Raw genomic sequence first — 12,574 nt, 5'->3', positions numbered from 1 at the left:
TGAAGGTGACTGAAGCACTGCATTGTGTACCTCATGAAATATCTTGAACTGGTCATGTCCAGCTCAGGAGTTACACTTTCATTTGGTCACTCCTAACTCAGTTTCATTGCTAATTTGAGTAGATGCTGGTGCAGAACAGACAAGCCCTTGGTGGAGCGAGTGGCCTGAAATGCCAGCTGTCCAGTCTGCCCCTATCATAGGACACCCTTAGCAGCATCGTGGTACGTCTGTTACCTTTGGTCCCAAGTCCTGCTGCATCTAAACACTGTGTCCTCCAGCATGGTTCTGGGATGTTTTTGCCTGCTGCATCCTGGGGTGAGCACCCTGTGATTAGAGTGTCAGGTGGGCAGTGGTGTGCTGTGCACTAACTGGGAGCAGCTTTCAAATCCGGTTTTGCTTGTAAATTAAATGGGCGCTTTTGCTGAGTGAGAATTGAATCGGCACCTCTAAAGGCTGTAGAAGTTCTCCTTCCGTGGTGAAAGGCAAAGTGTTTCTGTTTGGAGGTAGTGAATCTGGGCTGGACCCCCAAGTTTCGTTTGTTTTTTTCATAATACAGTGGGTTGGATGTATTCCAAAGATCCTGCTTCTATTAGCGGCTTCAGTCAGATTCTGTGCTGGCCGTGTTTGCCACTTGCTTGACCCAAGCACAGCAAGTGTGCACATCAGCCACCTCCTACAGAAGTGTTGTGCTTGACCCAGGGAAGAAATGGGTAGGCAGTGCAGAAGAACAGGGATGTAATAAATGACAACATTTGGGCTGACCTCAGCACTACTCACCCAAACAAGCAAGGGGCTGAGTTAATCTTCCATAAAGAGTTCAAACTTATATTTTGAGGGAGGTATTAAACTTTTGTCTGCAGTTTCAAGGCTTAGGGAGGTTTTCAGAGAACTTCATAAGCACTTGAGAAGATACATCCTGTCTCTGTAAATTTTGCCAGGTTTTTGGACTCGCCTTAACTGCTGTACTGGTGTAGGCACAGGCCCTCATTTGACTTCTGCCATTATCCATGAATTCTTTTTCTCCACTTAAAGATTTTTCTTAAGGGCTCAGTGACAAGTTTCTGATGAAAGTGTGGTTAGAGCTGTTCTGCTCAAGCTGGTTGTGTGCTATAGGCTTGGCTCCTGGGCTCTGGAATTATCAAGGTGCCTCCAAGCTCTTGTCCAAGGGTGGTTTTTAACTGTCCTGCGTTTCCAGGTAGGCATCTTTCTCCACCCAGCACAATCAAATACCTCACTTCCTTCAGCCCTTTGCCTTGCATTTGGTTCTCTGCACCTGTGTCATTTATTCTAGGTCCTGGTCAGCTCTGAAATCCCAGCAAGGCTCATTTTCCCAGGGAAATGCCACCACATCTCTCCAGCACTTGCAGCACTTAGCATGTGTATGTGCTCTGCAGTGCCAGCATCTCCAGGAGGAGAAGGCTGAAAGCAGCCAGGATTTGGGATGTGCTGCAAGGGACCCCCGTGTTGAGGGGCCAGATCAGCGCTCTACTCCAGAGACAGTGACTGTGGGACAAGGAGAATGTACCAGTTAAAATTGTCCCATCAGGTAAGTGCTCCAGTCACCCCTGCTGTGGCCACTCTGGTGTGACCAGAGGTGTGTTATCTCCTTTGTAGGCTTGATCTGCAATTGGACTATTTCAGGATACAGAGAGGACAGCCCAATACTGTTCCTGACACCTTCAGGAAAGAGTTTCAGCCAAGGTTTTTGTTTCACAATGAACTATACCCCACACTCTGGCTATGAGGGACCGACCCTTCTGGGTATCTCTGTCCCCTCTCGCAGGTGGTCTTGTGACACCCACCTTTCTAAAATGCTGCTTGTATTTCTGCAAATAATACTGAGTGCCCCAAGCATGGCACTTGTGGTGTGAGGAGAGAGCAGCTGCTTGGCATAGTAGATCTTCTGCAATTTAGTGGCTCAGCATATCCAAAAAACCTTCCTGCTTTTCAAGCTCTCCATTGTATTTGACAGTCTTGCATAGGATAGTTTGACCTTCTGTTGTATATTGACAGACACTCAGGGTTTAAAATGAAGCTTTCGAGATTTAGAATAATAAATCTAGCACTACTATTGAGTCTCAGTGGACCTGGTGGGTCTTAGCTTACTGTGGCATTGAATTGCAGCTGATTGTGTTTTGGGCCTGTTTCTCGTGTGACGCTCAAACACAATTGTTCTGGAGCTTTGCCTTATAAACATAATTCCTAATGTTCAGAGTCAGCAATCCTGAACCTTGCAGCTGGGAGAGAAAGGGCAGTTGTATTATATTGATGAAAGGCAAAGCATGACAGTGCAATCGGCATATTTTTGCTGGGGAAAACAATGGGCTGTTTCTTTGTTTTGCAGACCCAGTGGCAGCAGTAAAGCCCAACCATGTCCTCAGGGAGCTACCAACCATTGGTGTCAGGGTGAAGAAGCAGAAGAAAAGGATGGATGTGCTTACATGCAAAGACTTTTTGACAAAGATCTGAGCAATTTCTTTGTGCTTCTGGGCTCTTCAGAATGAAGGTGAAGAGAAAGCGCCATGATGGCATACACACCTTGAGATCAAAATGCAGTTTGCATGCTCTGTGTGGTGCACTTGGTCATCTCTGACCACCTTGAGGGCTCTGTCTGAGGGGCCAGCACAGGTGGTGTCATCTGTAGATGCTAAGTACCAGAGCCACAGCTAGAGAATTTGGTGTGAGGACATCACCAGCCCATAGAGGTACCCAGAGCCACAGCTAGAGAATTTGGTGTGAGGACATCACCAGCCCATAGAGGTACCCAGGGTGCGATTTTCCCCTGCCAGCAGGATAAGCTCCTGGGTTTCTTGGACATGTAGCTTTGTATCTCTGCCTGCTTGCTACACCTTCCAAAAGTGCTGTTTGTACTATACTGATATTGTTTATGTTGAATAAATGCTTTCTCCAGCCTCTTTGTTGTGGCAACTCTTTTTGCTGAATTCAAAAAAGGGAGGGGGGTACTTGTCTAAGCATTGTGGTGAGACCTGATGATGCTGATTTTTTTAATCTTTAATGTTTGTTTTGAAAAAGTGCATCTTCAAAATGGGGACACTTGTGCAGGAGCCAAATCCAAGAGCAGTCCTAATGTTCCTGGTTTGGATGAGGTTCTCGAGCTGCACTTTCCCCATCCCACAGGCACCCCAGAGATCAGCCTGCTGTTTATTTCAGAGTGCAGGCACACAGATGTCCCCGACACTTGAGTGATTTCTGCTCTGTGCTGGAGGAGAAGGGATTTGACAACAGCTTCTGAAGTTTGCTGTTTGGATTCATTCCCCATACAGTGGGAGAGATGTGTTTAGACTCTTCTGCTGGAGTGCTGATGTGGATGTGTTAACTGCTGTTAGCAGTTGTTCCTGGGCACCAAGCTTTTGTGAGGAGAAGCATCTGTCTCATGTATCTCTGTTGTGTAAAAAGGATAATGAACACAGACTGACTTGATACTTTAGAATAAACTACTGCATGATTTTTTGTTCTAATGTCTATAACAGTTAAGCTTGCCCTCACCTCCCTCAAAACATCCAAGGGAGTTAGAAATGTGTAAATTTGAGTTTCTCACCAGTAATATTTGCTGGGGCTTTGACAGGGAATACATATGCTACTGAGTAGCATATACATTTCTGCTTGAGCTGGGCTGGCTTACAGGGAAGACATTGGCTAAAATAATTCCAGCCAGCAGTGTCTTGACCTGCAAACTAAAATGATCCTCACAGTCTGGTGAGTCAAGCAGACAGTTTGTGCATGAATGTCGGTCCTTCTGTGCCTGAGCTTGGCTTGTCTTGTGGTGGCATGGTTTTTGTCAAGGATTCTGTCTTAAGAAGGGAACCAGGATGACTTTACTCAAGACCACAGAGTGTAAATAACACTTAGGACACCAGTGCTAATATTTTGAGGGGAGGAGTAAGCCTCCCATCTCTTTGATTTTTATACACTTAGCACATTGTAGTGACTCATGTTCCTCAGATATCTCCTTTTCCTTCCACTTGCTGCCAGAACATTGACATGGTTCCTGTGTTATTGTCGTTTGGTAGTCCAGTTGCACGAGTGCACATCTCAGCGCTGCAGCTACTGTGGTTTGTTTCAACCCAGGTGTAAAGGCTTACTCTTTAACAATGTTTTTGAGAGGAGTTGGGGAGAAGATGGTATAGAAGAAAAGGCAGGGAGAGGAGAAGGGATTTGTAAGCTCCATGATCTTTGGCCCCCTTTGGTAGGAAGGCTTCTAAATTACACTGATTTTTGTAAATTCCAGGAGGAGCAGTTAAAGCAGGGCTGCTTTTGCTTTTGTTGAGCCTCCAGAAGGGCTTGCCTAGAGCAGAAAATGTGAAGCAGATTCAGATATACTCTAAAGACCTTTGCCTGTGAGCTGCTTGTTGTGGAAAGGCTCCTTCAAATATCAACAAAGAAGTAGAGGAGCCCCAAACTGTCCTAAGAGCAGTGCTTTTGTGTGCTAAACCAAAACTGAAAAGTTTTAGACAACTTAATGGCCTTTAGCCTGCCTAGCACAAAGATTTTGGCACTTTTGATTACATAGTTTCACTCATTCTGAGTGAAAGTGGGAACTAATTTTTATGAAAAGTTGTTGGAGGATCATCTGGATAATAATGATAAATGTTTTACAGGGTATTTGAAGTATTTTGGTCCATGGAACTGCTATAAAGCTGTATTTTCTGTTCTTACCTAATTTTTTTGTGGGATAAATAATAAAATGTTTGAGAAGGAAAGCTATGAGGGGTCAGCCTGTTGACAGGTCAGGAGGGTCACTGCCCATCCAGCCAGTGCAGGTGATTTGTGCCCCACTCATGAGCAAAGCTGATGCAGTTCCCAAGGCAGACAGCAACCTCTGTGATCTCCTGTGTGGGAACGGCCGTGGCTGAGCTCCGAACCCGTTCCTGGGCTCATGTCTCACCTGCCCGACACCAGGAAAGGCTTCTGAAGAGCTTTTTGATTCTTTCTGTTGTGAGCTGCTCTGGATAGCTTACTGGAGCCCATTGAGTTTAATGTCTCTGACTCCTTTCTCTCCATCTGTAATTCTTGCTAAGGAATTGTATTTGCAATCACATTAGGTGATGGAAGCTTAGCTTACCAGCAGTGCTTTGTTTTAATTACTTTTTACCAAATCTTGTTCACTTCCACATTTGTAATAAACCAACCAAGCCATGTATTTCTTCAGAGACTGTTTGCCCCTGTGTTATCCTTTCCATAGCTGAACAATACAGTGATTTAACTAATGCAGTTATATAACTCTGATCTGTTAAATGCTGTACCCATTGGATGGTGATCTTCTGTGCTCTGACTGTGCTATTGAGTTGTGCCACATTGAAAAAATAGGATTTTTTTATGGACTTGCTTCTCTGAATCCCATTTTTGTTTTAGTTTCTCTGAGGCAACTGCAGTAGAAATACAATTGTTTGATTTCAAAGTATCTCCAAAATTATACTTCACTGTTTTTATGCAGGGAAATGTGCTTTGTGGGCTGAGACTGGAGCAAGGTTACCATTATTGTGCTTAATATCAGCCACTGACAAGAAGGACTTTGTTTCATGAGGCACAATAAACACAGGTAACTTGAAGAGGAAATGTTGAAAAGGAGGAGGATGAAATTAAACAGCAGAAGGTTTTACTATAAAGCATTTTTATTTCTTGGGAGTTTTAGTAGGTAAACTGTGTAAACGGCGGCTTGGTTATGACTTGGGTTTGGAAACTGGTTCCCTTTTCTTATGCTTTGTGGGTTCTTTTGCCTTTTAAAGTGCCCACGGTCCTCCAACCTATCTCCCATCCTGGCAGTGATGTTTATACTACACATTCTTCTACTGTTTTGTGCAGCCAGTGCTATCACAGCTACGCTGAATGAGGCTCCAGCCTAACTACAATATTAACCCTGCAAATCTGTTCATTTTCTCTCGAGCAGCCCCAGGCAGGGTAAACAGGAGAATGTGTCCAATTGAAAAACTGTGACAGACTCGGTGGTGGTGCTGCACTGTGCGAAATTGCAAGAGAGCTATGTTTTCCAGAGAGAATCCTGTGACATGCTGGTGTCTGTCTCGTACAAGTTACAGAATTTGGTTTTTGTTTTAGTCTCAACTTTCATTGATAATGTTATCTTTATTTTTGCCAAACTGTCTGCTTTCAAGCACTGAAATGTGTTCCTCAGACCTGCTGCTTTCCTCCTGCTTGCTAATCGTCCAACGCATGCTCCCCCACCCGTAGTTTGTATCAGTCCTTGACTTCTTACTTTCACCTTTGTAGTTGTTGTTTTTAATTTTTTCTTCATTATTTTACTAAATACCGCTCTGCAGATCAGTAGCATCTTGGGTGGTGGTTGTACCACATAGCATTTGTAGCAGACATTAGTTTTGCATAGCGTGTGTACCTTATTTTGTCTGGACTTGTCTTCTTTGCGCTGCAGGCACCTCCTCCAGCAATTGTAGTGATTAAGCCTGGTATTTCTGCAGATTTATATTAACTTCTGCTTATAAAGAAAGAGAAGAAACCCAACCCTTCTCTCCCCCCCAACATCTAAACTAGATGTTTTTCTTCATTCCCTTAGTTTTTATCAGTATTAGACCGAAGCTTGCTTTTGTGTATGAAGAAAATTAGTTAAGTACCTTGTGGTTTATAGATGCCTTTTGTTACACACTACTGGGATTTATTGTGCAACGTCGGCCTGTAAATCATTTCAGCCAGACGATTACCTGGCTCACGTTGCCTTTGTGAAGTGAGCCCTTGAACAGCCATGGAAAATGGAGAAACGCTGGTTTTTGGGGGCGGCGGGCTGGCTGGTCCGAGCGCCCGTGACTCTCTGATGGCCGCGCTCCGCTTTGCTGAGGTTTGCTGCCCGGCTCCGAGGAGATGTTTACCGGGAATCCATTACTCTGTGCAGCTGAAAGACGGTGTTGAAAGAACAAAGGGAGTTTTGTGATGAAGTGTATCTGACTTCTCGCTGCTTTGCTTACCTTTTAAATGTAAAACTCGGTCATTTGCAAGCGCTTTTAGTTCTCAGGGCATCCCTATAAGATTCCAGCCCGCGCGGAGCTGTCCTTCAGTCGAAAGCGGCGTTGTCTCAAAACCGCTCTCGAGAACGCATTTCTATTTTAATCCCCAACTTTGCCTGCCGCCTGCCTTCCTGGCTCCAGCTCACCGCCCTGCCCTGCCCTGCCCTGCCCTGCCCTGCCCTGCCCCTCCCGCAGCGCGCAGGCGGCCGCCGCTCGCTCCGCTCCGCGCTGCTGCTGCTGCAGCTGCAGCGCTCCCAAAGTTGGCTCATCCGCGGCTCATCGGCTCCGCTCCGCGCCGCTGCTGCGCTCCCATTGCCGCGGCTCAAAGTTGGCTCATCGGCGGAGCATCGGCTCCGCTCCGCGCTGCTCCGCGCTCCCAAAGTTGGTTTGGTTTCATCGGCGGAGCACCGGCTCCGCTCCGCGCTCAGCCCGGGGAGCCGCTCAGACCTGCAGCCTATGCGCGGCACGCCGGGGCAGCCATACGTATAACTTTTAAATGGAAAATGTCTTTCTCAAAGGCTGTCGATGTCCAGTGGTCTGCAGTCCATGAGCAGTTGACTAGTCCAGGTGTTTCTGCTTCTGTTCCTGTGCTATGTGAATTGGGAATTCAAGAGAAGAGTGTGCAGGATGGAGGAGTTGAGGGTTTGTATTCCTGTTCTGGTGGTACGGCAGTGACGGAGGGCTTGGGAAGGAACAGAAAGTCTACCTGGGGTTGTCTCAATTGAGAAAAATAATTGCTCTCAGTTTTTGTGTCTGTACCTCTTTCTGTCAGTGCTTTCATCAGCTCTTAAAAATGAGAATGACCCTTTTTGTTGGTATGGATTGACTGTCGCAAATAGTGTTCAGGAAAAACTTGTTTTAGAACGCGATTTCTTCTTTGTGGGTTCTATCAGTGCATTTTGCCCCACTCATTTAAAGTGTAGCCATTTCAAACTCTCGGAGCTGGATTAGTTTTAAAAACTGCCGAATTTTTGTCTGTGCTTTACTAAGTTAAAAGTCGTAATCTGAGGCTATGAGACAGTCCTACTGATTTAAGACTGGGGGTTTCTGTAAGGTTTGTGAGGAGATCATTAACTCGGGTCTATCTTTTCACAGGACAGTCGGCCCAATATGTCAAGACCTCTGATCACTAGATCCCCTGCATCTCCATTGAACAATCAAGGCATCCCCACTCCAGCACAGCTCACAAAATCCAACGCACCAGTTCACATTGATGTGGGTGGGCACATGTATACCAGCAGCCTGGCCACGCTTACAAAATATCCTGATTCCAGGTAACTTTAAAAAGCTTCTTCTGCATGTCTTTGGCAAACTCCTTTTCTTCCTTTTCGTGCTTGGACGTCCTGGGGCTGTCTCAGAATGATGAATTTATCTCCTTTTGTTTCAAAATTAAATTAGCTTTCTTTGTTAGTAGGCAGTTAGAGACTGACTTTTGTTTCCCTGCTCCACTGTGTTCCTGACAAATGGCACTTCTGCAAATCCTGATGCGTGTGTACTGAAACAAAGCTGGGAGAAAAGAACACTTACTTTCTACTACCTAGGATTCTGGGTTTGTGCCAGGGCACCCATGCTGTGGTTTGTTGCATTCAAAAACTGTAGTGATACTGCATTTAATCCCAAATGTGGGGGTGTTGGAGTATTTGTTTTGTTTCTTTTGGAACGGTAACCACTCTCCTGTGCTGTCAACACTCCATCTCAGATGTGTCACTTGAGGCAAAGGCAAGGTTGAATGAAATAAACTCCAGGACAGTATTAACTGAATACTTTTAGGACTTTTCAAATAATAGGCTCTTAACTCTCATGTACCTTTTGAATGAAGTATTTGTGACTCTGGTAGCTCACTGATATTAAGCAGAGAACTGCTGCATGTGTGTACAAACGGTGCCTGTAGAGCAGCTAAAACAAGAGTGCATTTCTAAGAAATCTAGAGTGCATTTAGCAGTGTGTGTGGGCATTGCCTGGTGGTGCTGGCAGACAAGCAGTGCAGCTGGAACTCTCAGGGTTGGTCATGAGACAGCAGGAAGTCATTGTGTCCACAGTACAAATCTCTACCTTGCCCTTTGCTGCCCAGTCCTGCTCCAGAGGGCAGGCAGTGCTCCCATTGTGTTCTCTCCAGTCTGAGGGGGAAGATTCTCAGTTTCTTGATGCCACAGCTCTGACCTGCCTTTTCAAAGGGCACAAAGCCCACTTCATGGGATGTGGCTTTGTTCAAAGCCTGGGTTTCATTGATGCTGCTGCCTCTGCATCACCAGCTCAGTGTTAGGTGGGCTCAGGCAGTGCTCCTGACAGGCTGGAGGAAGAGAGAGAGCCCTACACACTGCGAGGCACATGGCCTTGCTTGAGACAGCCTCCTCAAGGAAACCCGGCAGAGGGGAGCAAAAGGAGCCATGCCAGAGCCTGGGTCTGCCAGGAGAGATTGAAGTAATGTCTGAGAAAACTTGAACTGTTCTTAGAAAACCAAATCTGTTCTTTTGGGGTTTTTTTTTAGAAACTTCTTGTGTTCAGCTCCTAGTAGTTGTGATGACTTTGTGAGTTTTTTGGTAGTTGGAGCAGTGATGGTGTCTGACACTGTTGTGTATGCAGAATGAGAGGCTGCTGCTTCTGTTTTCATGTCAAATTCACAGAGAGAGTATATTACTTCAAGTGAAGAAACACTAAAATGTCATTCAAAAATGTGTCTGGTGGCAGTGGAATTTAAGCTTAATGTATTCTGTGCTCAATTGAGCCATTGTAGCACTTGAAAGTGAAAGCTATGCCTGTAGTATCAAAGCCAGTTTAATAAATTAAACATTTTAAAAGCTCTTCAAACATAATTTAAAGAAAACCCAAACTCTGAGTTATAGTCATTCTGTTTCAAGTCGTTCTGACATGTGTTTGTGTTTCAGTTCTGACAGTGTCTTTTGAACCTCTTGATGAGTGAATATTTCCAGCTTAGCTGTTAGAACCTGGAATTCCCAGCCACTTCCAGAGCTTGAGAGATTTTTTTTAACATTAGCAGCTTCAAAAGAGCAATTGCTATACTCGTTTGAATGTCAAGACAATGGCATGAAGCAATATGCCAGTAATCATGATGTAGTTGTTTGGGTTTTGTCTGAGATTTTGCCAGAAGGTTTTTTTCCAGTGGAGGGTTGGGATGTATATATGTGTGTATATATATCTGTACATATTTATATAGAGTAAGTGCTAGGTAAAAATTGTCCAGTAATATTTAGACATTAATATAAATTGTTTCTTGAAGCCTGACCTGGTCAGTTTCATATCTAGCTAGACTCAAACTTCATTACTCACAAGGTTTTTGTCAACATTGCTTATATATTTTTTTTTCTGCCAATAGCACGTATGTGAATGCTATCAAAACCAAGGAAGGTCTCATAGATATTTTTGGGCCAGTTGAAACCTCCTGAGACTTACTGTTATATGAAGTATTGTCTATGAAAAATAAGGTCTTGATTATCTTGCCTGAAAGAGCACTGCTCCAGGGATGAGTCAAGGCATCAGTTACAGGCTCCAGCCTGTAACAGGTTGAGACACGAAAGTCATTAGGTTTCTGACTCGTATTACATGTAGTCTAAGGGCCAGAAGCCTAAAATGAACCTTTCATCTGTGGGCCAGGTACCAGAGTCATCTTTCTTTGTGAGATTGAAAGGGTGATATTCAAACCAGCAGCTCTGGAGTCACTCTGACTTGCTGGTGTGAGGGAGATCTATTCTGATGGAGCAGTCTCTGCTTTGGAGCAAGTGCACTCTTCCTTCTCCTTTTGGACTCAACAGCCTTCATCTTGTACCTCGCTGTTTTCTTCTTTCTGGACAGTAGAGCATGAATTGGAAAGAGTACTTTAAAAAAGAATTCCTTAAATGATATCAGGTAAAGACTTGTAGCTTGAAGGGATCATTTTCCATAATTCTTCTGTTAGGTTCCCCAACCTGGTTTTGCCTTGACATGTAAAATGCCTACTGACAGATACCTATTCATCCCTCCAAAGAAACCTTGGTGTGACTGTAAAAGTGTCTTGCTACTGTTGCTGGATCCCTGCCCTTTGCTTTGGAAAGACAATTGTGGGTTTCTCTCAAATGCTCTTGTGCTTGAAGAAGCCAAAGAATCAGACCTGATCTGTGTTTTGGGCAAAGGCTGACTCAGTGAAGCACTCTGACAGACAAGCAGCTTATCTAATGGACGGTTTGAATTGAGTAATCCTAGAATTATAAATTCTGAAGCTAAAATAATGCTTAAAAAAACCCTCAAAATTAATTTTAAAATCTAGGAGCATATAATTTCAAAGAGCCCAGTTATAATCTAGACAAGGGAGAACCTATAGTTTTCACAAGGAAAATCCCTTATGAATACTTAAGCTCATCAACAGGCTTCAGATTCTCCCAAGAAACCAGTGGGACCATGCCTCAAACATGGTTTCATGAAGCTCAGTAATGCAATTTGCCAGACTTAGGCTTTGGGAAGAAGCCTAAGTTTGAATCAGCCTGTCTACCAAGAAGACCTAATGTGAGGTCTCTCTGCTGAAATAAATAGCAATTTTTTTTAAAGTCTGAGGAGGGAGCAGGTATGCAGCCATCTATGTAGCTCTCTCCCCTGAGACTGTAGACCTTGGTGCATTCAGCCCTGCACAGATTGTACAACCTTTGGTTTACTTGAAGTTACCAGATCTTCAGGTTAGTATCTGGCAACAGTCAGCTATCTGTTAAAGACTTGGGTGTCCAAAAAAATTTTTAATCGCTTGCTTTTCGAAAATAAAGGTTTGTTAAATAGTTTTTTTTCCACTGCCCAGGGGAAAAAAAACTTATTCCAGGAAAGAAGGATCCAAGATGAGGGTCTGCCAAAGGAGCCTTTCATCCCCAAGAGCTCAGGCACATGCATGCAGTGCCTTTGTTCCCAGTGGTCACCAAAAAGCTTGAGGAGAACAGGTTGAGGTGTTAGGATTTATGATTGTGAGGAGAGGAAGCTGTGGCTGGTTAGCTCTGATACTTTAACCCCAGCAGCCTACTCTCCTTCCAGTGCACAATCATCTTGCAGCAGGATTGAACCCTTTGCTTGGAGTCGGCATTCCTACATCTCTCAGCCTTAATGCTGTCTGCACGGCATCTACCAAAAGTTATTGTGCACCAGGCTGAGACAACCTCAACTGAATATCCGAGCTGAATGGGAAGATGTTGAACTTTGATCATACAAGCATCAGCTGTCTGATATCTCTGATATCAGCAATATCAGCAGTGTTGTATATCTTGTATGTTCAAAGCATCTGAACTTCTAATTAGGTCTTTCCAAGTCACTTGGTACAAATATTTGCATAACACCATGGCATTGGATTGCCACATCCTATATTCCCATCACAGAATGGGAAAAAAATCACTTAAAACCTTGTATATAACTCTGTAGAACCGTTTGGAGTATCTGTTTGTGTTGCTACATCTGCCATCTTGAGTTACTCCCTGCATATGAAGATGGATTCTTCTTATACAGTATTTCACAATCCTTCCATATTTCTGCCCAGGGCAATTTCAGGTTTTCATATGAACCAATCCATTCGTGTCCCAGTTTTCTTACCCAATCTTCACTCTCAGCCCTCAGGG

General features: G+C 44.3%; 1 protein-coding gene across 9 annotated transcripts in view; it reads left to right on the top strand.

Moving 5' to 3' along the window:
- KCTD1 (potassium channel tetramerization domain containing 1) overlaps window positions 1–12,574 on the top strand; it is a 100,049-nt gene that overhangs the window by 58,945 nt on the left and 28,530 nt on the right. For 7 of the 9 annotated variants that reach the window (XM_074549964.1, XM_074549949.1, XM_074549934.1 and 4 more), the window contains exon 2: window positions 8,088–8,266. In XM_074549964.1, the coding sequence (XP_074406065.1) occupies window positions 8,103–8,266 (164 nt within the window). In that variant the 5' untranslated portion in view covers window positions 8,088–8,102. Of the gene's footprint in view, window positions 1–1,944; window positions 2,507–7,524; window positions 7,635–8,087; window positions 8,267–12,574 lie in introns of those variants that run through there. The other 2 variants (XM_074549957.1, XM_074549942.1) reach the window with 2 other exon arrangements.

The sequence above is a fragment of the Zonotrichia albicollis genome, chromosome 1 (assembly GCF_047830755.1).
Source record: "Zonotrichia albicollis isolate bZonAlb1 chromosome 1, bZonAlb1.hap1, whole genome shotgun sequence".
NCBI classification, from domain to species: Eukaryota; Metazoa; Chordata; class Aves; order Passeriformes; family Passerellidae; genus Zonotrichia; species Zonotrichia albicollis.
This window is presented reverse-complemented; position numbering and strand designations above follow the sequence as displayed.